Genomic DNA, 26130 nt, shown 5'->3' on the forward strand with positions numbered 1-26130 from the left:
TTTTTTTTTTAATTTGTTGCATCAATGATATTTAAGTCGAAATAGACTAAATACATGTCACAAAATAGGTTTATAAGACAAGTTAATCAAATGAAGATATTACTATAAAACCCGTATACGGTATACAAATCTCAACATCAGCAACAACAGCAACAACCACCGGTCTACATACCTCCCTCTCCCTATAGCGGTCCCTATTCGCCTCATGCACACATAATGATCCCAAACTTACATTCACAAACACAAAAACTTGATATGTTCTTCACAAGTTTCCCCAAAAGCTGCAAATTTACGACTGTAGGGGTCTCATGGGGCCCGATCCATTGGCATTAACTTGGCACCCAAGTAACCATTTCTTGGCATCAAAATCATATATAAACGGTGTGTATTTTAAGGTGGGATGAATGAAACTAGTAATCTGATCTTGTGGCTGTAAATTGGGAAAGAAGACCAGCTGCTTGAGCAGGTAAAATGTCACCAAACCTGCCCACTTGTCCTTCTGTTAGCATGGACCCTAGTTTCAGTGTGCTCTCCCCAAACCTACTGCCAACCTGACATTTCAACAAAACAAATCGTTTTTCAACGTCAATCTAACATATAAGTAGGAAACAAAAAATGGCTAAAAGGTGGTAGAAAGTCTTAAATGTATAAGACATTAAGTCCTCCTAAATCATTTTGTTCAAAAAAAAACAGAGATCATACTTGATTAAAAGTAATTATTTATTCTTGAAAAAAGTATTTTGTGTCAACTCGACCAGCCCACACAAAAAAATAACGCGTCAACCGACACACCCATTTAGCCACCTTAGTTTCATTTTTGTTAGTCCGCTACCATATTTTCACTCACTAGCTATGCAGTTAATGTGGTAAAAAATCAGATATCGGTCAAGGACCGATATTTGAGATATAGGTTATCGCGGTGGGATATTGGTAATTTAATATCATGCGGAATTTATATATATAGCAATTTAACACTAACAATTCAGTATACTCTCCTACCATTAACAAATTAACCTTTTGCAACTTGCAAAACACTAACAATTGTACCAAGTAGGAACTGATTAAGACTTTAAAAACGCTAACATTTAACACTAACAATTAATAATTAAGACTTAAAACACTAATAGCAGCAATAAGAAGAAAGACGAATGGTAGAACTAAGAAGAAAGGTATCAATATCGGGAAAATCGGTGATATATCAGTCAAACGTCGGTCAATATCGCCGATAGGTATCGGCACCGATATTTGAAACCAATATTTTACATGAGGACCGTTAACCGATATATCAGTGATATATCACCGATACTAACTACATAGCTTGCTAGTATGCTATAATAAATGTTTATGTATACATAAATGCTATTGTACTTAACGAATCTAATTTGAAGCTAATATTTCAATTTCCCATGGAACTCATAGAAAGCAGAGCATAAATATAAATGAGATTTAACCTGCATAAAAGATTTCAAGAAAGGCGTTGCGACCCCCGAATTTGTATTATCATCCATATCAATATTGCGTTGGAGCTCCTCTTGGGTATAATTTCTCCAAGGATTCCTTGAAGAAATATCCTTTATAGATGTTGATGTAGGGGACTTACTTGTCCCCTTTGCAGATAATACAGGAGCACTACACACCAGAATTCAAGTTTAATACGCGAATTAGAAGTACGGTTACATTAATTAGAAACTAAAATGAATAGAAAACAAAGATGAACCTGATGGGGAGGTATTTAAAACGAGGAACGGTAGAGCATCTCATTATATTTGATTCAGAATGTGTAGGCAATTTTTGCATAGCGTCTGTGTACAACCGACGAAGCTGCACAAAGAAACCAAATAGGACAGCATGGCGCAAGTAAGACTGTTTCTCGTTCTCCAAAAGGTATGGCTCATAACTACACACAAAAAAAAATCAATATAACTGAATTATAGTTGAGAAGTTGAAATTGAGAATCAAAGCTGGAACTCATAACTATGTCCCAGTTGATAACTTGATATCAATTAGAAGTTGCTATTTCAACCCATTATGAATGGGTTCATTCAAGTTATTGAATCTAATGCGTCCATGTATAAAATAAAATATTATATTATATATACTATCAATATGCTATTTTGTCACATCAACCAACTTTGGCCCCTCAACTTTGGCATTAACCAACTTTAGCCCCTCAACTTTAATAATGACATGTTTAGCCCTTTACTAAAACATCAAACAACTTTAACTCTCGTGATTTGCTTATTTTTATCTATGTTTCGAACCTGCTGCGGAGTGCAGTTGGTAACCCACTAGTTAGGTTAAAAGTAAAAACATGTAAAATGGGTCAAAAGTCACCCAAAGTGTATTTTCATGCATAAAACCAAGAAAAGGGTAACTGAAAGCTTACGTGAGCCAGTCTATAGGGTCTAGCTTCTGTGTGAGGCGATTCATCAACCCATCAAGGCGTTCATTTATGATTGATTTTGCTTGTTGCAAATCTTGTTTACGTCTATAAACTGTTTTTGTCTTCGAGGCTTTTGATATTTCTTCATTTCCACTTAAATCACCACCAGATAGAATGTCAGCGGCAAACCTTAGATCCAATAAGACTTGCAGCACTCCTTTTTCAGACACACTGTTTGAACTAGCCTCATCATTCAAGAGGAAATCCATATAAATATCAATTACCTACATCACCATACAAGAAGAATATAATTATCTCAGGTTAATAGAGGTGGGCAGGTTGTGTAACACGACGAAGCGGGGGTATATTTTGGTATGTTGGACAATAATTTACTTTTTTTGTAAATACCAAATAGAGTAAAATGCCAAAATTGTTCCTGAGGTTTGGGCACTTTTGCCTGTTACATCCAAAATATATTTTTTTGTAACCAGACGCATGAGGTTTCATTTTTGTTGCCATATGGCCCATGTCCATCCAAATCACTAACTCATTTAAAATGTATAGTTAACTCGGTGACGATTTTTGGCAATCTACCGATTTATTCTTTTGTTTTTTACTTTTTAAATTTTTAAAATTTTATTTTTTATTATTAAAAACAATAAAAATAATTATAAATATCATATATATAGATATACACACATTTATATATACACAATTATTTTTTTAATTTTCTGTTTTACCAAAATCGTCCTTTGAGTTAACGATGCATTTTAACTGAGTTAGTGATTTGGATGGAAATGGCAACAAAAATGAAACCTCAGGGGTCCAGTTACAAAAAAAATTCTTATGTTGGATGTAACAAGCAAAAGTGCCCAAACTTCAGGTACGATTTTGGCATTTTACTCTACCAAATATAATTACAAAATGGTATAATTGCAAAAAATCATACTTTCCGAATGCATTAAAACATACTTTCTGAACCATGTGATCCATTTTCTTTTAAGCTGCTTTAGAAAAAAACATATATCATTTTACCTTTTGAGATTAAACATAACCGGAATCAATCCATTCATAAGTAAATGGGCTGAATTTGCCACCTTAAACTTAATCCAGAAACACAATCACATAGCATCATTAAAGGTTAAAACAACAAATATTAAATTCTTAGCAAATAGAAATACCTTTTCTAATAATCTTGAAGCAAAATTTTGCAGAATTGGTTTGTCAAGTACATGACCCCCAACTCTGTGAATTTCTTCACAGGCTTGATATAGATACGATGTGATATATATGGAAGGCATGGAAGGAAGTGAGATTTTCATCTCTGATGGATGTTCAGCAGAGTCCTCTTGTTTAACTATTGTATCTTCCCACCCCTGTTCAGAATACAAAAAGTAAATTAGATTTTATAAATTAAAACAAAATTATAAAATGTTTATGCAAATGCTTACTCTCAAGGGAGCGGTTGCTGATAAACTTTCATCGTTTCTGAGACAGTGTGAGAAGATAGCGGAAAGCTCATCCGAAACCCAAGTTATCCACAAGTTATGAGCTTTAATACAAAGATCCTGTGTTGTTTTTCTAAATTCGCCAAGTTGTGGGCTTGAACTATCATCAACTCCAAATAATGCCGAAGCAGCAAGTGAAGATTGTCTTCTAGGTGAAGGTATCATTTTCTTACCATGGTTTTCAGACATAAAAGAATCAAACGTTCCACTAGAGTACGTCAAAAGTGGTGATACCTTACCAGAAACCGCTGACATCGATTCATTTAACCATAATCTGGGAGAACCAAGAATAACGGGAATGTTTCTAGAGTACTTTTGGAATGCAAACAATAGTCTTCCAATGAATAGTGACCTCTCGACAATTATAGCTGGAAATGATGAAGAGTCACCCAATGCAGAATACAAGGATTCCAGCTCGTTCTTGAGCTCTGTAAGTATGGTTGACATGCTTTCAAAACATTTGTTTTGTAAATATGGTGCTAGTTCCTTTAACCTTAAAGAGGCTTTTGGAGACTCTAAGAAGGTTAATAAGTCTTCAAGTACATTCTTGCAGTGATTGTCCACTGCCATTCTAATTCGACCAACTTCGTCACCAAAATAAGCATTTAAACAGCTTTGGAAATCATTACCGTTCGGAGATACCTTAGGGCTAGTCACTAGGAAAGACTTTTTCGTGGTGGACTCCATGAACCAAACTCCACCACCCAACGGAGACCGATTCAAGAAATCTTGGAAGTCAACTTTGTCACCATGACCCTTATCAGTGGCGAGGATCGACTCCTTTACGTTGACTATATTATTCAATTCATCAAACCCGGAGCGAATTATCGCTTTCATTCGGTTTGCAAAAGCCTGCTCGAAAATTTCATCCCAAAGATCATCATCATTTCCTAAAACAAGCTCACGAGTTCTACTCCACGGCATTTCAATTTCCGAACCGAAAACAGTCTTTAGCCACTCCAAACTCCCTCCCAACACATCCTTTCCTTCCATAGTTTCCCTAATCAACTTCTCAGCTGCAGCAAGCTGTTGTCCACTATCAACAGCGTCAATTAAGTACCGCCCATTGACTTTGTTGACTATTTCCTTCCCGCAACTCCTCAAGAAATCCAAACAAGCTTTAGCGATAAACTCTCGATCCAGCATTACCATTAACGACTCCAGTTTCTCCCTAAACGACTTCCACAATCTCACTTCCTCATCTGGATTCGGTATCCCACCAAACAACTGAGACACAGGGGGTGAATCCAATACCGTCCTATAAAACAAAGGCATATCACTTAACACCTGCAAAAACAACTCCCCTACATGCGCTACACTAACCTGAATCACCTTCAACACTTCACAAAACACCATTATCACATCCTCACTAGCAACCTTACAACTACCTAACTTCTGCGAAACACACGACCGTCTCGCATCAAGCAACAGTTTCAAAACCTGCGCCGGATCAAGCTCATCCACAACCGCAACAGCAGCAAGAGCATCGGCATACGCCGAGATCTCAAGCCCTACCGCTTGATCCAATAACCTCTCTCGACTACGCTGCGAGATTTGAGATTTGAAACTCTCAACAATCTGCCATTGATGCTGTAACAATGGAAACTTCAACAGCAAACTCTTATTACTCTCGTCATTCGTTAAACCGTTATAAACTAATTTCGCACGCATATAACGTGCAGCTGCATCTACAAACATCGATTCATCCAAACATCCCCAAATATTCTCAGGAGTATCAACAATATACTTAACACGACACGCAATACCATAACTACGAGCCCTAACTGGATTTAACGATGCAGAATTAGGGCTAACAGTTGTAGATGTAAGAGAATGAAGAATACCGTCGTGAATTGAAGATATATTGTGCGAAATTGAGCGGCAGGATGACGTCATGTTGACGATTGAATCGGCGGAATCTATGAGATCACGGTAGCGATTGCCGATGAGCTGCCGGAGCTCTTCGCTCTTATCCTGGATCTGTTTTCGGGTTGCGGATTCGATGTTTCGGATCTCGGAGATAGGTTTTGTACGGAAGATTGATTCGGCATCTTTTGCCGGTAATGTGGACGGAGATGACGGTTGTGGTGGCACTCTCATGGTGGTGGTGGTTGCCGGTGGCAGATCTCGAAACCCTAACTGAATTTACGGTTTTGTTATGAACGAGATCTGATTCACGGAGATACTCAACAAATGTGATTCGTAACCGATTTGTTATACTATGTAGTTTGTTCTCATGAAGAATCAGAAATCTTTTCCTATGGATTTTGTTTGTCCGTGATGGGTGGGTCAAAGATTGGGAACAAGTAAATTTTAAGAGTAACCGGTGGAATGTCGATCCGTATCGATTTGGTTTGTTACGATACGACACTCATTATAGCAATCGAAAGAGAAAATCTAAAATATAAAGTCGTGATATGTCTAAAGGGACATCAAGATGTGTTTTGCATTGATCGAAAATTGTAATTTACTTTTCAATAGCCATATATATTGTTATCTGGTATGATAATGTTTACCGATGTTGTTCAGTCGGAATCGGTATCTTCGTCACAATACCAAAAAAAGGTTACTTTGTTTTTAATACAATTATGTTTTCGACGAGATTTATATAGGAATGTCAAAGGAAAAAAAATCAAACACAACTGCATAGTCAACATTTTTTAATGAACGCAAGTCCGTTGTAACTTGTAAGTCTAAACCGTGTTATTAACAATTTAAGTTTTTTTAGTTTAAATTGGCGGAATATGATTGTTCTATTTTATAGCTTTAACTAAGTTTTTTTTTTTTTTTTCACTTATTAAATACTTGTATGTATGTGCTCAGATTTGATAAAAATGTATTTTCTGGAGTAACTTTCTTTTATTAACAAAAGTGCACTTGAATTATGGCTGCCTTGTAAAAAAAAAAATATACAATTTGGATGCCATTCCGGGCACATAGCATAAAGCAAAGGTCTATGGGCAAATCCTAGCTTCATTACTAGAGAAAATACATTAGTTAGGGTTTATTTTTATTGTACTGGTATTAAAATGAACCATGACTAACGCATCTAGTCTAGTGGTATGACTGTGCAATGAAAAGGTGTCTCTTACCGTGAGGTTGAAGGTTAGAGTAAAAGGTGGATTCATAGGCAAATGTGTAGATATAAGATATGAGTAAAAGGTGTGGGAATTAGCCAATAAAAAAACAAAAGTATACCTGAATTATGGTTTCCTTATAAAAATTATAAGTGAAGGTCTACTGACAAATCCTGAATATTAGCAAGGATTCATTGTTATAGTAAAGCTGGAGGGTCCCTAGGGGCTCCATTGCACCATCTCAGCGTCACGCAAGTACCTCAGTGTCACATAAGCAATTGCGCCTCCTCCTTTAACAACCAAGAAATGGATCAAGGCCCTACAATGGCGCCACCCTATCTATTATTTTGGTTTTAAAGGCTTAAGAGTGAGGCCCACATTTCATCCGTTATTCTTCATTATTGGGATGACGAGCATTGAATAACGCCCCCCCCCCCCCCCCCCATGATGCCCAAGCAATGGAAAGGGGGGCATTATTGAGTTGTCAGTTGCTGAGGTGTATGGGGCAATAACACCCATACCATCCAGCATAATAATATATAACATTAAACCCTAACTAATATATTATTTTTTAATATTAATATTTATTGTATGTGGTTTACGTTATGACTAAGCCGGGTTACCAAAACTACTTGTAATGTAAAGTTTATTTATTTAAAGTCTTTTGAAACATAATTATAAAATGCGATAAAAAATAAATGTAAATTGTAATCGGCTTTCAATGTATATTGAGAGCAACCACTTAATTTGCATATCACATTACACATGTTGGCATACATGTTTTACACAATCTTGTTCATAACAATCACGAGAATCTTAATACACTCACAACATACAATCTCATTATCTGAAACATTCTATGAAGCCCACAGCATTAATCAAAGGTTTTACCCTTTTAATACTTCCTAAATCGATAAAAGAGATATAAAACATAATAATTTATTATAATACGGTTTTATTTTTATATAAAACATGCATATAATGTAGTTGTTTTGAATCATATTTATAAGGTTCATTAATCAAGTGCACATTCCTCTTCCCTTCATTACATGCCTCCTTAGCCCCGGAATATGAACATTTGAGATGTAATCTCTCCAATCTATCTTCCCGACGTCGAATCCAAATGTCTTCTTTTCTTCTTCAGACATCATCGCGAACAACTTTTGAGTGTTGCTGTTATCAAACCTGTAAAAACGGTTCAAGATTCACGGATCATGCGCTTATGGATCCAAAGTGCAAAGAACAACATTATAAGGACTTAAGAGTAAGTTTATTAAAGATCTAAAGTATGATGTTACCTTCCACCATAAAATGTGTATGGTTCATATATGTTTGCCAAATACTTTGCTTGCTCCACAGATTTCTTGCAAATATTTTCAAGTTTATGTGTTAATTTCCCTTTATTTGTAGAAGCTAAAGATGTCAACCCGCTTCTATTCATCGCGTCTTTCCATACATGAGCGGAGAATTCGTCCATAGACCGATAAAGTTGCATGATTGGTACATGAACCGGCCTTCCCTTTAAATCCAAGCATGGAGAAGAATTGAAGTGTTCATAAAGCAATCCTGCCAAATCCTTGAATACCAATGGGTTCACTACCGATGAAGCTATATGATAGATGTAATTCTTTTCGATTTTCCCATTTGCCATGTGTTTGGCCATGGCTGCCATGGTGGCGTTAACCACCATGTCAGCTGGAACCTGCAACGGATTTCAGGGGGTTCATGAAACATTTAGAGATTTAAGACACGAGAACATAAACATATAAAAAAAAATCACTTACCACATCAAGAACACCATTTGGGTCAACAAGAAATCCACTAAGTTGTCCTTTTCCATAGTAAAGTACAATTGGATCCATCATCCTACAAATAAGATATTTATAAAATAAATAAATCTTCAACATCAAGTTGTAACTAGTTTGCCAAAAATGGGTTGGTTTAGTTTTCTTTAATCTCTAACCTCCTAAATCGTTTTATTAAAAAATGATATAATTAGTAATGTAGTTTTTAAATCTTATTTAAAACAATAATTACTTATAAATTTTATCAAACGAACCCCGACCATTTCCACCCATTACCCAACTTCTGCGAGCTACCCATTTTGCCACCTCTAAGAACACACGTACCTATTTCCTTCCATCCATCCTGGAAATGGTTCTTTGTAAGTACTCTCAATGACACTAGGCCGGATTATGACAACAGGTATGTCTCCTCGCATTTTGTCAATCATCATTTCTCCCATTGCTTTGGTAAAAACATATGTGTCTTGCCACCCGTATAGCTTTGCCCTAGTTAAATCACATGATTGGGTGAAAAACAACACATTTTGTAGATGATTTTAAGTGAGCTAACAATAACAAAACAAAAAATAAGACAAATATTGTATGCAAGATTGCAAATCCATTATACCTCTCTAATCCAAGCTCTTTTAGCTTTTGAAGCAACGCGTTTTCTCCCAAGGATTTCTTCGATTCCAAAACCATTTTTATTTCGTCTTCTACATTCAACTTTGGCATATGATTCCCATACATGAGGCTTTCTCGTGCTATAGTCTCGCCTACATTAAACGGCCTTTCCATGATTCTTCCTTGTCTTTGTCCATTAACATATGCTACAATCAAGAGAAAATGGTCAAATGTGCATAGATTTATATGTATATGTATATGTATATGTATATGTGGGGCGCGTTCTATACCTGTAGAAACTTGTAGGAAGAGGTTAAGTTTTTTGCACTTTTTCGCAAAGCTCATAAGGCGACTAGGCCCGCCAGTGTTTGTGTCGAGAGCTACATCATATCTACACTTAAAAAAAATGAATATGTACAACTTTTCTTGGTGGTTTTTCAAATGATTAAAGTTTTTAGGAGATTAACCTTTCATCAAAAGTAGTATTAGCTGCAGAGTTTACAATTATGTCAACATCTTTTGCAATCACATCTGCGGTTTCCTCATCTAACCCAAGGTTAGATTCACACACATTTCCAATCACAGGAACCAGCTTGCTTAACATGAAAGATTGATATGATTTCCCATAAGCTTGTTGGAGAGATTTGAAAAGTTCGGTATTGATTATCTGTAATGCAATCCTATATTAAATTTAAATTTTACTACTTAACGATAGTGAGATTGATCATGTAAATATTAAGCGACGCATAGACAAGAGGTGGCAATGGATATTTTTAGTACGGGTCAAAACAATATGGGTCGGGCCAGTTGACGCATGAACAAATTTTGTACCCTTTTTTAAACTTTTTTAAACAAAATTAATGCTTTAATAAAGATTACAAAAACAATACTATAATAGTAATAATCTAAAGCTTTGTATAAACATTAGGTGACTTTCAACTCATTAGACCAATTTGATTGATATTCCATTTAGCTCATTTTTTTGTAACATGGCCATTCATAAGTAAACGGATCGAATTGCCACATCTACATGGGACTCCCTTAAGAACAAGAAAGAAGACAAAACAAAATTACGTACTTCGTTTTTCAATCTTTCCATGGCAGCATCCGTGTCCTTTGCCTTGATTAAGAGATATATCTTCCCCACATCAGGCACTGTGCGCAATATCTTCTCTATAAACACTACATGATTGATATGATATATTTTAGCGAAAGTTAATTAACAAGCAAAAATGTTACTAGCATCCAAGAATAATCATTCGTTTAGGCACCAAATTCGGCAGGGTGGCCTAATTGGGCTAATCATAGTTTACCATTGTGATACTACACTTTAACAGTGGCGGACCCATAAATTATTTGCTGCGGGTGCGGATGAGGTGTTCAACCATATTTTCAAGCGGTGCGGTCGGGTTTTTTGCCTAAAATATACACTAAATTTTTTTTTCAAGGGGTGCGGCCGCCCACCCTGACCACTATGTAGGTCCGCCCCTGCACTTTAAAGATCCTTGTTTCCTATATGTTCGTGCTAGATGTGACAAAATGGACATGTCAGGAGGTTTGGGGGGGGAGGGGGGGGGGGTAACGAGTCATAACAGGTCAGGTTTACCCAAAACACTTTTCGAAATAACATTATATATATAACTTGTGTGTTACTTACAACATAATGCTATAACTATAATAATCTAAAGTTTTGAATAAGGCGATATATTAGGATCTATGCATCAAATATATATTTTGGGCGACTTTCTACATGTTTGATCTACTATATATGTTTTTGTAGCTACTTAACGATTAAAAATAAAATATCGCGTACATAAAATAATAACAAGATCGCGCGCCATGCAATCAATGGGTCTAAATTATCATGTCTTGCTTGTGCTACACATATCTATTATATCAAGAACACCATGCATAAAGATTAAAGAAAAAAGACATGTACCTTTGCCCAAGAACCCAGTTGCACCCGTAACGAAGAACGCTTTTCCTTTGAGTACATTTATAATCCCAATACCATCATCATTCATACCCATCACAGAACCATTCTGTGCATCATTGTAGGAGACCAAGTCCTGTCCATTCACATTCCCGTTAGGCGCTAAAACCAAGTTTTCAGTATCCAAAAGCGCGGTTCCAGGATCCACATTGACCAAAGCGGATCGCTTGGTCAAAATAGAAGACACCCCATTATTCCTACCAACATTTCCTTCAGTATGGCAATTCACCAAAAAGTTGATGTTCTTCTTTGACAACCATGGGTGAATCTTGTCACACGCGGCCAAATTCGCAGCATTTTTTTGGCGAATGGGGATTGAAGAACGGAGAGACATCGTCCCCATCATTTTCAAGAGAAATCTAAAGCGATTCGAGAAGAAAAAATTGCAAAACGAGAATCACACAAAGGGTAATTTGCAGGTTGGAAGATGTTGGTTGGAAAGTTGGAAAGTCTGATCTTTAGCTAATAGTCTCCTACAATAATGAAAGAAAATCAAATAGAGGATTAAATAATAAAGAAACAAGTAAACAAACAAGCACACACTGATGGAAATTAACATATGGATGTGGTTGAATATTTAAATAAAGGTGATGAAGGTTAGGATTAAATGCAAGGCTCCCTTTTTGCCAACGGCTAAGATGGCGGGAAGTAGGTTTTTTTTTTCTTTTTTTTTTCTAGTTTTTTCGATTGTATTATTTAATTAAAAGTTTGAAAATTAAAGTATTCATGTGGAAAAGGTCGTGGGATCGCTAAAAGTATTTAAAAAATAAACAAATGTGAACAATTAAATACATAAGTAAAAAAGCGTTAGCTGTGTGAACAGTAATATCGGATTCTCAGTTTATAGGTGTTATCACGTGATATCATGTATAATGCATGTGTCCATATATACTTATGTACAAGTAGAAGTAATCTTAGATTAAGGTGTTGCCACGTGATATTATGTATAATGCATATGTACAGGTAGACGTATGTGTATACAAATGTATGTATCCAAGGGCGAAGGATAAGAGGGGCGGGGAGGGGCGCCCGCCCCCCCGAATTTTTCGCTCAGTAGTGTTATACATGTAGTTTTCGTATAGAAATTTGTGGGTATATACGTTTTCGCCCCCCCCCCCCCCCGATTCTATAGAAATTTTTGGGTATATACGTTTTCGCCCCCCCGGCCGAAAAATTCAAGCTTCGCCACTGTATGTATCCACACCTATATATATGTATATATATATATATTTAGATGCATATGTAAATACAAACATAGATTGTAATTTGTAAACACGTTTGCATTGATACACATGTATAAGGTATTTAAGAACCAATAAAACCGATTGAATTGTCTAAACACAAGTTGACCGATGTGAGGCTCAAATGTTTCAGTTTTATTGTTTGGCAGTTTTAGCGTTTTGGCATATTAATCTTTAAATATTATGGCAGAGCTGCCCCCTTCATTTATCTAACCTAACTAATAAATCTTTAAACTTTATTAACCAAACTAACATATTTTAAAACCTTATTAAAGATAGTTAACTACTCTAACTCAGTTTATATAATAATAAACTTCGTTAATCACTTTCTTTTGTAAAGTTTAACAGACTAGCGAATTTTAACTCTTATTCATATTTTCAACCTTATGATTATTCGTTTTTAATTCAATCAACAATCAACTATTAACAAAGATTATAATAAATTCACATTTATTCAAAAATTTCGGATAGGTTTACAATATAAGTCGGATTTCGGGGATCCGTTTTCGGCGGATGTTACACCAACGTAAGAGATGAGGGCTAAAGCAATCGATTTAAAAATTAAAAAGTAATACATAAGGTTGGGCCTTGACTGCACATGGCTTGACGAGTTATCAATGACGGAAATTCTAAATCACCTTTCTACTTTTGATAAGATGACAATACCATGTGTCATCACTATTATGTATAAAACGGATTAAACCAAAAACCAAGTCAATAAATGACGGAAATTCAAAGCACCTTTCTACTTTTGGTAATATGACAAAACCATGCGTCATCACTATTATGTTTAAAACGGATTAAACCAAAAACTCAGTCAATCAATGACCTAAATTCAAAGCATCTTTCTACTTTTGGTAAGATCGCAAAACCATGCGTCGTCACTATTATGTTTAAGACGGATTAAAGCAAAACCGAGTCAATCAATGACGTAAATTCAAAGCACCGTTCTGCTTTTGGTAAGATGACAAAACCATGCGCCCTCACTATTATGTTCAAAACAGAGACCAAAAACCGAGTCAATATAAACGATCGAGTCAACATAAACGAATTGAATTAAAAACCTTGTTTCTGGTTCACTTTTAAACTAAAACTGAATTGGTAATTTGGTTTTAAATTTACAAATCTGAATCTAGTTCAAAGCGAATAATAAATAATGGTTACTCAAGTATTATTTTTCCATTTAGCTCAATCCAATTACAATTTAAACAAATTATTATTTAGCCCAATTCAAGTCAGTATCAAATAAAAAAAACATAAAATATAAAAATTTGAAAATTAATAGTTTTTTATTTATTTGATTGAAACCACAAACTAAACTGAGCCTGAATTCGGTTTTGAACTACCTTAATTCTGTTTTTAGTTTCGACTGAAAAATTCTTTGAACTAAAACCCGAACCGGTTAGCACCCTTAACTAAAATGGATGAAAACTAAAGCATGTTTATAACGTTTTTAAATATATATATATATATATATATATATATATATATATATAGGGTAGGGTTCTAGCGTGAACAACCTCCCAAGAGTGAACTGCGTGAACTGATCTAGGCCCTTGATTTCCTTTTTAGTTGTTAAGGGTAAGATTGTAAATATATAAAAAAAATTAGATTTAAATCATTATTTTAATAATTGAATTAAGTTACATCTTTCCTAATTTAAATTCATTATCCACATTGTGTTTATTTTAATAATTGATTTTTAAGATCCACGTAACCTTCATATTTCAACGGTATACACATGTGTACTTGGATATAAATAGAACAGTACACATGTGTACTCAGCATCGTACATATGTGTACACTAATTCACAGGTGTACATCAACATTCCATACAAAAAAAAATTCTGAGATATCACAAAAACAGACGATATACACATGTGTACATCGCATTAAAAAGAGGGCAAAATCAGAATACACATGTGTACATCACATTTAAACAAATAATTATTTTAATAATTGAATTAATTTACATCTTTCCTAATCCTTGATTTGATTTGTGAGAGATTTATGCAATCAATTTAAGAGGATAATTGATTACTTGATTTGTGAGAGATTTATGCAATCAATTTAAGATTGAAATTACACATATACCCTTTTTGTATTTAATTAAATGAAAAAAATTAACTAAATAATTACCATCATGCCACTCACTTTAATCTCAAGATCATAAAAATCAAGGGCCCAGATCAGTTCACGCAGTTCACTCTTGGGATTTTGTTCACGTTTGAACCTAATCCTATATATATATATATATAGTGGAGGGTTCAAATGAGAAGAAATTTTTTGTAAGAATAAAAAAGAAGAAATTCCAACCAATAAGAATGTTTCATTTTACTTCATTTCATTTTACCAATAAAATTTACGGTACCCGTAAACACAAACTTGTGGTGCTCAAAACTACATATACGACATTTTTTTTTACAAACGTGTTTATAATACATGCATCTACGTTTATGAAAAAAAAAAATTGGTCCAACTTGCCCCGTACAGTGTAGATCTCACGGTTCTTACAACTGGAGGTGGTTTTCATTTTAGCGGTCCCTTATATATATATATATATATATATATATATATATATATATATAGGGTAAGGTTATTGTAAAAAAGACCAAAAGTGTGAGAAAGGTAAGAAAGAATCTCAGCCATTAGATCTAAATTAATTGAAAAGGGTAAACAAGTAATTTTATTACTAATTCAATTAATTAAAAACTTCCTATAACCGCCACCTTAATTATAGGAAGTATATAACACCATTCAGTAAGTATATAATACCATTCAGCAAGTATATAACACCATTCAGCAAGTATATAACACCATGCAGCAAGTATATAACACCATTCAGCAAGTATATAACACCATTCATTGACTAAACATCTGATCGAAACATATTTTTTTCTCTATATAAGTATAGCAATATGGTAATCATGTTAAAGATAAAAAAACGCTCGTTGTTATTATGGTGTAATTTTTTTTTTAAAAAAAAGTTACGTATAAAAAGTTATTGACGTTTAAAAAAGACGGGGGGAAGTTACATGTGCATTACCTAATTTCTAGTGGGTTTAAAAGACTATATTGCCCCTAGATATTTCAAATCAGTCCAAATTAATGAAAATATTTTACAATTTGGTCCCTATTGATCTCAACCATTAGATCAAAAGATCTAATGGCCGAGATTCTTTCTTACCCTTCTCACACTTTAGGCCTTTTTTACAGGATCCTCTACATATATATATATATATATATATATATATATATATATATATATATATATGGGATGGTTAAAATAAGAACCACATACGAGAACTAAGGAACTAGACTATGGACCATTGATTAATATGATCAATGGTTGTGATCTCTCGTTGACTTTTTCAACACACGCATGTGCCCTTTTTGGATTATTTAAGGGTTCTTCTATTTCCACACCACTATAATCTTATTTTCACATCCCTATTTATATACGGGTCGTATAGAATGTTTATGCGCAGAAATTAATGCAGTGCAATGTTTTTTTTGTTTTTATATGTATACGGGACATATAGTTATATACTGGTCGTATACATATTTGCATAATTTTGTTTCAAAGGTTTGACAAGGGTTTTTCGTTTTAAAATCTGTATACGGGCCGTATAATGTTATACGGCCCGTATAGAAAAGTTAATTTTTTGTTGCAATCGGGAAGCCGTTTAATAAATTTTGTAAATTTTAAAATAGTGTTGTATATATATCGGATTATGTTACGAGTTTGTAGTTAAACGTATTTATTATGTTTAATAAGTTTCCACTTTGTAAAACGATAAATATGTATAGAAAAGTTAATTTTTGTTGCAATCGGGAAACCGTTTAATAACTTTTGTAAATTTTAAAATAGTGTTGTATATATCGGATTATGTTATGAGTTTGTAGTTAAACGCATTTATTTTTTTAATAAGTTTCCACTTTGTAAAACGATAAATATGTATAGAAAAGTTAATTTTTTGTTGCAATCGGGAAACCGTTTAATAAGTTTTGTAAATTTTAAAATAGTGTTGTATATATCGGATTATGTTACGAGTTTGTAGTTAAACATATTTATAATGTTTAATAAGTTTCCACTTTGTAAAACGATAAATATGTGATATGATTATGATAAACTACGACAACAATTATTAAACAAACAACTTAACATCTAAACATAAGATTAAGAGTGAATTGCAAGTTTTGTCCTTTATCTTTAGGCCTCTTTGCAGGCGGTGTCCTTTACCTTTAAATTTGACGAGCTTTGTCCTTAACGTTTCAAAATCCTGCACGTTATGTCCTTTAGCCCTAACTCAGTCAGATTTTTTGGTTAAATATGGTCATGTGCCTTGCACATGAGGGCATTCTTGTCATTTCACTTTCTCAGGGGCTATTTTGTGAATAATTATTATTCAGGGACTATTTATAAAAAACTTAAAAAATAAAAAAAAACAATTATAATCTCTCTCTCCTCTCTCTCTCTCTCTAATCTGAAAACTCTTTCTCAATTATCATCATCATCATCATCATCATCATCATCATCATCTTCCTTCTTCCTTCTTGAACTCTCAAAAACCACCATCAATCGAAGGTGAAATAGCCCAGAGATTATAATCTCTATTATCTGAAACCCTCGATAACCTCCACAAACCCACCCTCTTCATCTCTCTTTCTCTCTCTACACTCCTCTTAACCCTTTCTCTCTTCTACATCAAATCCTACCCATTTCAATACATCTCCAACTGGTTCTCATTATCCCTCCTCATCGGCCCTTTCGCCCCACCATCTCTCACCGCCGGCGACATCCGCGTCGGCCTGGGCCCAACTCTCCAGCCCCAAACCCCTGTTTCACAAACCCTAGAACCCGACCTTGTAAAAAGATCCAGAATCAAACCCCTGTTGAAGAAAAAAACGGTGAAGAAACAGATGGTGAAGAACCCGGTTGGGAGAAGATTACTGCTGCTGTTCCGGGGAGGTCGAAAGCGGCTTGTATGAAAAGGGTTGTTGGTCTTAAGAAGGATTTTAGGAGTTCGAAAGCTGCTTCGCAGGCTTGATTGTTCTCACGGGTTTTTGAATCAGGAGGTAATTATTGTATCAGTTGATTATGAGGTTTTATTATGTCGCAGTTTTGGTACTTGATATGGGATTGAGTCAGGTAATTCATAATAGTAATTCATAATACAGAGGTTTACAATTGAGAGAGAGATTAAGAATTCTCATTAGTTATTTGATTCTGATCTTGTATGTTTAACCAAATATGATGTATTCAATATCCATAAGGACCGTTTATTTCAGATTAAGAATTGCATCAATCAAAGATGATGAGTGGATGCAAGTTTGTTTCAGATGAGAGAGAGAGAGAGATTATAATTGTTTTTTTAAGTTTTTTATAAATAGTCTCTGAATAAGAATTCTTCACAAAATAGCCCCTAAGAAGGTGAAATGACAAGAATGCCCTCATGTGCAAGGCACATGACCATATTTAACCAAAAAATCTGACTGAGTTAGGGCTAAAGGACATAATGTGCAGGATTTTGAAACGTTAAGGACAAAACTCGTCAAATTTAAAGGTAAAGGACACCGCCTGCAAAGAGGCCTAAAGATAAAGGACAAAACTTGCAATTCACTCTAAGATTAATATTTAGAATGTTTTACAACTAAAACAAACAAAAAGATAAATTTTTGCAATGTTTCAAACGTAAAATAACAAAAAAAATACAATAAGCAGCTACGGCGGTGGTGGTGGTGGTGCAGCGCCAGCTCGTGGAGGTAGGGGTGCGCCAGAATGCATAGCCACAATCGCCTCGACCATCCACTGTACACCCCCTCTGACTGCAGCTACATCCGACTCGACCTGACCGAGTCTCGACTCGGCCTGAACGAGTCTCTCCTCCACCTGAACGAGTCTCTCCTCCACACCCGGTGGAGGCATCACACGCTGTCTCATGCTCCGTCGAACGTACGGGCGATCACCCTGTAAATCCTCCGCAGCTACCTGTGATCGATCGATAGCATGATCGACCCCCTCATGTACCCCGCCTCCCTCTCCCTCGCCTCCCTCTCCCTCGCCTCCTTCTCCATCGCCTCCCTCTCCATCGCCTCCCTCTCCCTGGGGTCCCTCACCCGCACCATACGCCCAAACCAGCCGCCCTCCCTCAACCTCGTGAGCCAAACCCATCGATTGGGTTGTGTCCCTCCCAACCCTGTCACCACTTGCCACCTACGGGGACAAGAGGCGAGGGAAATGCTTCGCCAGACGGGTGACGAAATCCCCACAACTGATGTGGGTAGTGGTACGCTTAAAAGCGTACTCGGTGAGATATGCGGCCAACCTGTACGCCAAGTTGGCTCCCCCGTCGGTAAGTAAGTCGTGCATGTAGAATAGGTCACTTTGGGTGACCCATTCCCTGCTATCATGACGACCGGCGATCATCACGGCGATACACTGATGTAGGTATCGGTGTAACGGGTCGTAAAGGCAAGTCGCCCGTGCCTCTGGGGATCCCGAAGTCGGTTTCGCGAACTCCCCGGACCCAATAGTGCGCCACTAAGGCCACAACACGTCACTGGACGTGCTGATGTGCGCATCAAAAATACCTGGGACACTGAGTACTCCTGTGAGTACAGACCCAAGGCAATGACGAACTCAGGAAGTGTCATCCTCTGAGTCTTGTCGCAAATAGTAAAAGCTACGACGTGTGTCGTCAAAAAATGTTGTAAACCCCCACCCCGGGTGTCCGTAAATGTAAAAGTAGATAAAAACTCTAAAGTAATCTCCCTGTGGGCCCGCTCTGCGGCGACATCAAATAAGCGGTCCCACGCGGAGTTAGCTGGCATGAGCTCCCGGACCCGACCGATCGATCCAATATCGGTCAAAAACTGAATATCAATGGTCCGAGGCGCATCCAGCACCATCTCTCGTAATCTGCCCAAAACCTTATAGGCAGCCGTACCTCGGGGATTTCGCAAAAACTGCCCCGTCTCAGTAAAATCGGGCACAATCTCCTCCTCCTGTCCACATCCCCGTCCGCGTCCACAGCCCCGACCCTGACCTCGACCTCTACGGGCCGCAGCAGCTGCTGATGACTCAGCCATATCGTCTGTAAAAATAACAATTACAACTTAGCAATCACTATACGATTAGCGTGAACGTATTATACGACTACTGTTCTTGTATACGAACGTATTGTACATCTCATACACGTTTGTATACATCAAGTATAGGTTTCGTATTCTCACGTGTTATACATCTCGTACACGATCCGTAAACATGAAGTATACGACCGTATGCGCAAGTATTATACGCACGTATACGCTACGTACACCTCAGATATACGTTTCCTATACGCACGTATTATACGTCGCGGATACGCTAAATATATAACAAATTGGGAATAAAATATAAGTTTATACGATCGTATACAGATTGAATATTCAACCTGTATACAATCGTATAAATTGTATACGACCGTATACACTTGAATAATCAGTTACAATTTTCGGTTTCAATTTTTTTTTTCAAATTCAATTATACAATATTAATCGTTACGCCTATCTACGCTATTTGATCCTTTACTATACATGACCATAATTTAACATGTTTCGGAATTTGAAAGTATACTATACGAAAACGTACCGTATAGGAAGAACGAGAAGAAAACGCCACAAACGCCGAAGAACGCTATCCAAGAACGATCCGAGAGAAAACCGATAGAATTTTTAAAGAATGTTGAGGCCGTATGGTGGAAATGAGGTCGTATAAATCTTATACGATCTTTTTTTCTAGGTATACGGGCCGTATAAATGTATACGACCCGTATACAATAATTTAATGTTTTTTAGTTAAGTCGTATACTTCATATACGATCACTGTATACGAGGTGTATACATTTATACGGTCCGTATACAATTGAGTATTTTTCATTTTTCTTAAATTACTATATGCGGAAGTGACGAAGATACAGTCGGTATGTGTTAACGTTGATTCGTTTAAACGTTTTGTCAAGTTCAATTTCAACAAGTTGCCAAAACATTTAAATAACGTGTATGTTCACCCATTACAAATTGTCAAAAAATGAAATAACATTTTAAATGTTTTTTCAAGTTCAATTTCAACAAGTTGCCAAAACATTTATATAACGTGTATGTTCATCATTACAAATTGTCAAGACATGCAAGTAACATTTTATATTCATAGGCCACCTAAATCCACGTATGCCCTGGTCCTGTATTCATCAACAATCCTATTATATTGGTTAATACGTTCCTTGTAATAGTGATACCAACTTTCTGCTGGCGTATTCCGTGTCGGTTGTCGCCAGTATCCTGATGGGGTTGGCATTGGATATTCCCCTTCTAATCTGACGTGAATAAAATGGTTCCTGTGTATATGTACAAGCGCGACTGTTCGATGCGGAATACTTTCTTCGGCTGTTCTGAACATGGGAAAAAAATGAAGCACAACCAGTGTCACTTAATAAGAGACAAACGACATTCCACCGGTTTGCTATCAGAAGCCCCGTGAAAGGCATTTGCAACCACTTATGTCCAGGTGTTGCGTCTATACCGGACCAAACTAATGACTCCAGGACATTTTGATACTCAGGTTCATTTATCGTTTTCCATAATTCGTGAAACCGGTTGCACTCAGCATGAAGCTCCTCCCGTATGAACGGCCACTCCCACTCTTTAAGCGATAAGCCGACCGCTATAGATCGAAACCCACAATTACCATCACCCTGCACATTTTGTATGTGACTAAGGTGTGGATAGAAGCAAGGTGGAATGAACTTTTTGAAGTGCATGAACATATTAACTTGTGCGACAGGCAGCAAAGGTAAGTCTAGTTGCTCTTCCTTTGATTTTGCGACCTTCTTTTTTGTTTTCGAATTCTTAGCGCCTTTCGCAATCTCGCCGAAGAACATAGGTGTTTCAGCACAATAAATTTGTGACTCGACAAACGAGCTGTGCCTGGTAGGTTCGATGATTGACTCTTGTGTGCCAAACCCAACGGGTGAAGCACAATACTCGTCCTGCGTTGTAAAAAAGTTGTGTCTTAAAGGCTCCGTAAACGAATCATCCTTCCTTTGTTGTTGAGCTTTTAAAGTTGGACGACCCCGTGTGTTTTTTTTTGCACAACTGGCTGTTTGAGCTTCGTCTTATTGAGTTGTACCAACTCCTTCATCTTTTGAAGCAGGTTTTCTTGATTTCTCTCGGCTGGGCAATTAAATGTTGTTTGAGAAGCACAAGTTCGCCGTCTAAGTCGAAACAGTCCACCTCGCTCGGTTTCAGTATGGAGTCCAAATTTAACTTTCTCAAAAAAGGGTCTATCAACTCCAACGGGATCATTTGACCTAAGAAACATATCAACAAACAACATAAAACGTGAATAAGATTTTGCGTGATGAAATGCTATGATTATAAAATGTGGTTGGTCGAATAATGTATTACCATTCGTTGTATACGGTTCCAACCGACACGCGCACGACAACCCATAGCTTGTATACAAACGGCACGCGCATGTACCGTTAGATAACTTTAAGTTCACTATTTCTTTTACTTCAGCGGATATCAAGTCTAGGCAGGCATGTGAAACCTTCTTTCGTAGGAGATCAAATATTGGTTTGTTATGTGGACCCAATGTTCGGCTCCTGCTTGTTTCAATGCTGCTTTTGATTTCTATCACCTGGTTTCTTATGAGTTTATCAATAAGTGGTACCACTTTATCCAGGGTGTAATTAGAGTCGCCTAGGTACTGCTTCAAAAGGGCATGTTGACCCTCTGCCCTGTTCGTTGTACGTTGACCGAAGTTCAGATGTTGGTCGCTCCAGAATGAAACAAACCGGTCTCTATATGGTTGTAACCAGATTGAATCCAAAAAGTCCATAATCTCTGTAATCAAAGTAAAGTGCAGTTAAGACAAGTCAAATAAATACGATTATCAAACAAAAATAATATAAAACTTACCGTCGGTTTTTTTGCTTGGCAACTTTGATCGTATTCGCTCGTACCAGTAGTTGTAGTCAAGATTGGTCGTTGAGTTAATTAGCTTGCGCCACTTGTAAAGAAACCTTTCCCAGCTTTCTTCTGTTTTAAAGCTTGGCCTGCAATGTTTGAGGATGTTTTGCTGTATGTGCCATTTACACAATGAATGTCTAGCCATGGGAAACACGGTTGCACATGCGTTCATTAGGGCACGATCTCTATCCGTTACTATTACACGGGGTTCCATAACACTGTCTAATGAGTGTTTCAACCTCTGTAGAACCCATGTGAAGTTTTCCTGTTTCTCGTTGCTTACGAACGCATGAGCAATGCAAAACGACATCAACGTGGATGTAACACCGATAATCTAGACTAGCGGCATTTTGTACCGATTCGTCTTGTAGGTGGAGTATATAAGCAACACATGCGGGAAGGCGCGCCACAACATGTTCGACTCCGGGCGGATGAAGAAAACATCCTCGACCCGTTCGCCTTTTTTGAGATGTTCTATGGTAAAAAAACAAACCCAACCTTCTCCAACCGGTCGAAAAGTATCTGCATTGGAGTCTCGCCGACTTTTTCCATTCGACCCAATTTGGCCCAAGCGTTGTATATGGTGTTTCTTGTTGAGACATTATGGGGGTTCTGTTCTTTAATGGCAGCAAGAATGTCTCGTGGTTTTATGTTCTGATGCGTCATATGTTCCACCGTCCTCTCTTCCGATGGAGTCAGCCTCATTAGGGACGGATGACCCTCTGGATACAGAAATGGTTCATGGTTATGTTTAGCTTCCTCAACCCTTAGATCCCAATAACCTAACCTCTTTCTGTATGTCCCGATCAAATGGAACTTGCAACCGGTTTTCCTGGTCCCGTTGCGTCTGGCCGTGGCTGTTGATTTGTGCTCGCCGGCACAATCGCACGTAAGCCAGATTTTTAACGGCTGACCGCTTGGAGGTTTATCTTAGATGGTGCGTTTGGTGACGAGGGCGTAGCCATTTTCGCGTCCGACGCCTCTACACCACTCTACCAATTCATCCATGCTAGCGAATTTCTAACGAAAACACTTATATGTGTCAATTAATGATTAACTCAAATGATTAACCCATTGGTTTAGTTTTAGTATAAACGGGTTCGGGTCAGTTTCAAGTTGAACCTGCGAACCCATTTGGGTTAACGGGTCGGGTTCAGGTCAACATGGTCAGGTTGGCGGGTTGACCCGTTACACAGTTATACTATATTATATTTTTTTACAATATATTTTACATCATAAATTAAATGGGGTGTGTATTTCTATGCCATGATTTATAACTTAAAAAGAGAAATTAACATAGATTTTATAATTTAAATATGATATTATTATATATATATTTGTGTTTTTTAAGTAAATTTTAACTTTAATATATTAATTTCAGAAAAAAATAAAAAAAATTCAGGTTGAACGGGTCGTGTTCGGGTCAACCCATGAAACTTCGGGTCGTGTTTGGGTTCTTATGTATGATACGATTTTCGGGTTCGGGTCGGGTTCGGGTTTGTGTAAAATTTTCAGGTTCAGGTCGGTTCAGCCTTTGCTGGCACAGCCTTTGTCGGTTCACTTTATTCTATGCGGGCCGTATAACCTTATACGGCCCGTGTCAACCATGTTAGAATAAGATGATACCATGTGGAATTATTAGGCCCCTTATTTAATGTGGAGAAGTTGCATGGAGGGTAAAACCATAAAATGGCATGCTATATTTTCCTATATTGTGGCTAGTATTACACAAAACTCATATTTATAAAAAAAAATCTCTCTCTATCAAGAGAGACAAAAGTCTATTACAAATTCCATATTTACAGCAGCACTGAAAAAAAATTACACCATGGTTTTTGATAAAAAAAAATTACACCATGCTTTTTGATAAAAAAAAAATTACATTTACAAAATGTCTTTAATCCTTGATTTTGATCTTCGTCCGGGAAAATGCCAAATGCCGACGGCAACCTGAAAAAAAAAACCCAACTTAGACCAATCAAATCCTGTATGTAAACCTAAAAACCCACCGTAAACCAACCAAAAACTCGACTAAGCTGGACACAAAGACATAAAAAAACCCGACTACATCTCGACTAAACTCGACACAATTACGCATAAATTAACAAAAATAACCCGACTAAAAAACCCGATATAACAAACACGACTAACTCAACACAGATACACAAAAAACCCGACTACAAACTCGACACAATTACGCATAGATTAACAAAAATAACCCGACTAAAAAATCCGACATAACAAACCGAACTAAACCCGACATAACAAACACGATTAACTCCACACAATTACACAAAAAAAACCCAACTACAAACTCGACACAATCACGCATAGATTAACAAAAAATAAACACGACTAAAATACTCGACATAACAAACCAATAACGCGACTAAAAACAATATACGACTCGTTTAACAAAATAACCTGACCTAACAAACCAATAACACGACTAAAAGACAATATACGACTCGTTTAACCAAAAAAAAGACAAAAAACCCAACATAACAAACCAATAACGTACGACTCCTTTAACAAAAAAAAAAACCTATAAAAACATGTCTAAAAAAGCCGACATAACAAACACGACTAACTCGAGGCAATTACACAAAAAAAACCCAACTACAAACTCGGCACAATTATGCGTAGAATAACAAAAATAACCCGACATAACAAACCAATAACGTGACTTAAAAAACAATATACGACTCGTTTAACAAAAAACCCACTGATTGAGAAAAAGTTTGATTGTTATTCAGATTTGAAGGATCTATTCCACCTGTTAAAAGATGAGAATTAATTCTCATTCATATGTTTATTTATTGGACAGATCCTTGTTGGGCTGATTGTGTAGCCTGGTAGTCTTTGGGCCTGTTACATCTTTGGGTTTATGTTCGAGTGGGCTGTTTATTATATCAGTTACACTTGTTTGTTATAACTGCTTTAATATTTGTTGCAAGTTGTTAGAAACAGCTGGAAGTTTGAGGGGGAGTTATGAAATTTTAGAGGGACTCTAATCATCACATCACATTCTTCTGGACTGCTGTGTAACATTTGGTGCTAGAGATATAAAAGACTTGTGTTTGCGCAGAAGGTTATCTTTTCCCCCAATTTACACTCCCACATTCTCTCTCAAGTCTTAGGCGAATTAGGGTTTCTGTGTGTTCGTTTGTATTCCTGTATTGTTCAAGTTTGTTCTGCTTATTCTCTCGGCTGTTTGATAAGTTTGTTTTCTAGTTATGCTCTCGGCTGTTTGAGAGTTTGTTTTCTGGCTATGCTCTCGGCTGTTTGAGAGTTTATTCTTCGTGTATTGATGATCATCTGTTGATGATCATCCAGGTATTTCTGTATCATTTGTTTGTATGATTTATGATCTCGCTTATAGTGAAATCTAGGGTTTGGGGGATGTTTTTTGGTTTGGGTAAAGTAATAAAGTTTTTTTCACTGTTTTTGTCGCTTCTCTTGTGTTATTGTGTTGTTATCTATGGTTTGGTCCAAACATTCATACC

General features: G+C 36.7%; 2 protein-coding genes across 2 annotated transcripts; both read right to left on the bottom strand.

Moving 5' to 3' along the window:
• Positions 1-6185, bottom strand: LOC110879325 (conserved oligomeric Golgi complex subunit 1). The gene is made up of 6 exons (XM_022127769.2): positions 3835-6185; positions 3565-3759; positions 2387-2667; positions 1718-1897; positions 1452-1629; positions 1-551 (listed from the first exon to the last, which is right to left on the bottom strand). Exons 1-6 carry the CDS (start codon positions 5989-5991, stop codon positions 411-413), a joined length of 3132 nt encoding a protein of 1043 aa, XP_021983461.1. The 5' UTR covers positions 5992-6185; the 3' UTR covers positions 1-410.
• Positions 6186-7696: 1511 nt separating this feature from the next.
• Positions 7697-11920, bottom strand: LOC110879315 (fatty acyl-CoA reductase 2, chloroplastic). Its single transcript, XM_022127761.2, has 9 exons — positions 11316-11920; positions 10455-10558; positions 9844-10043; positions 9667-9767; positions 9381-9582; positions 9098-9259; positions 8753-8834; positions 8267-8670; positions 7697-8153 (listed from the first exon to the last, which is right to left on the bottom strand). Exons 1-9 carry the CDS (start codon positions 11713-11715, stop codon positions 7988-7990), a joined length of 1821 nt encoding a protein of 606 aa, XP_021983453.1. The 5' UTR covers positions 11716-11920; the 3' UTR covers positions 7697-7987.
• Between the last annotated feature and the right edge of the window lie 14210 nt (positions 11921-26130).

This window comes from Helianthus annuus, chromosome 1 (assembly GCF_002127325.2).
Source record: "Helianthus annuus cultivar XRQ/B chromosome 1, HanXRQr2.0-SUNRISE, whole genome shotgun sequence".
NCBI classification, from domain to species: domain Eukaryota; kingdom Viridiplantae; phylum Streptophyta; class Magnoliopsida; order Asterales; family Asteraceae; genus Helianthus; species Helianthus annuus.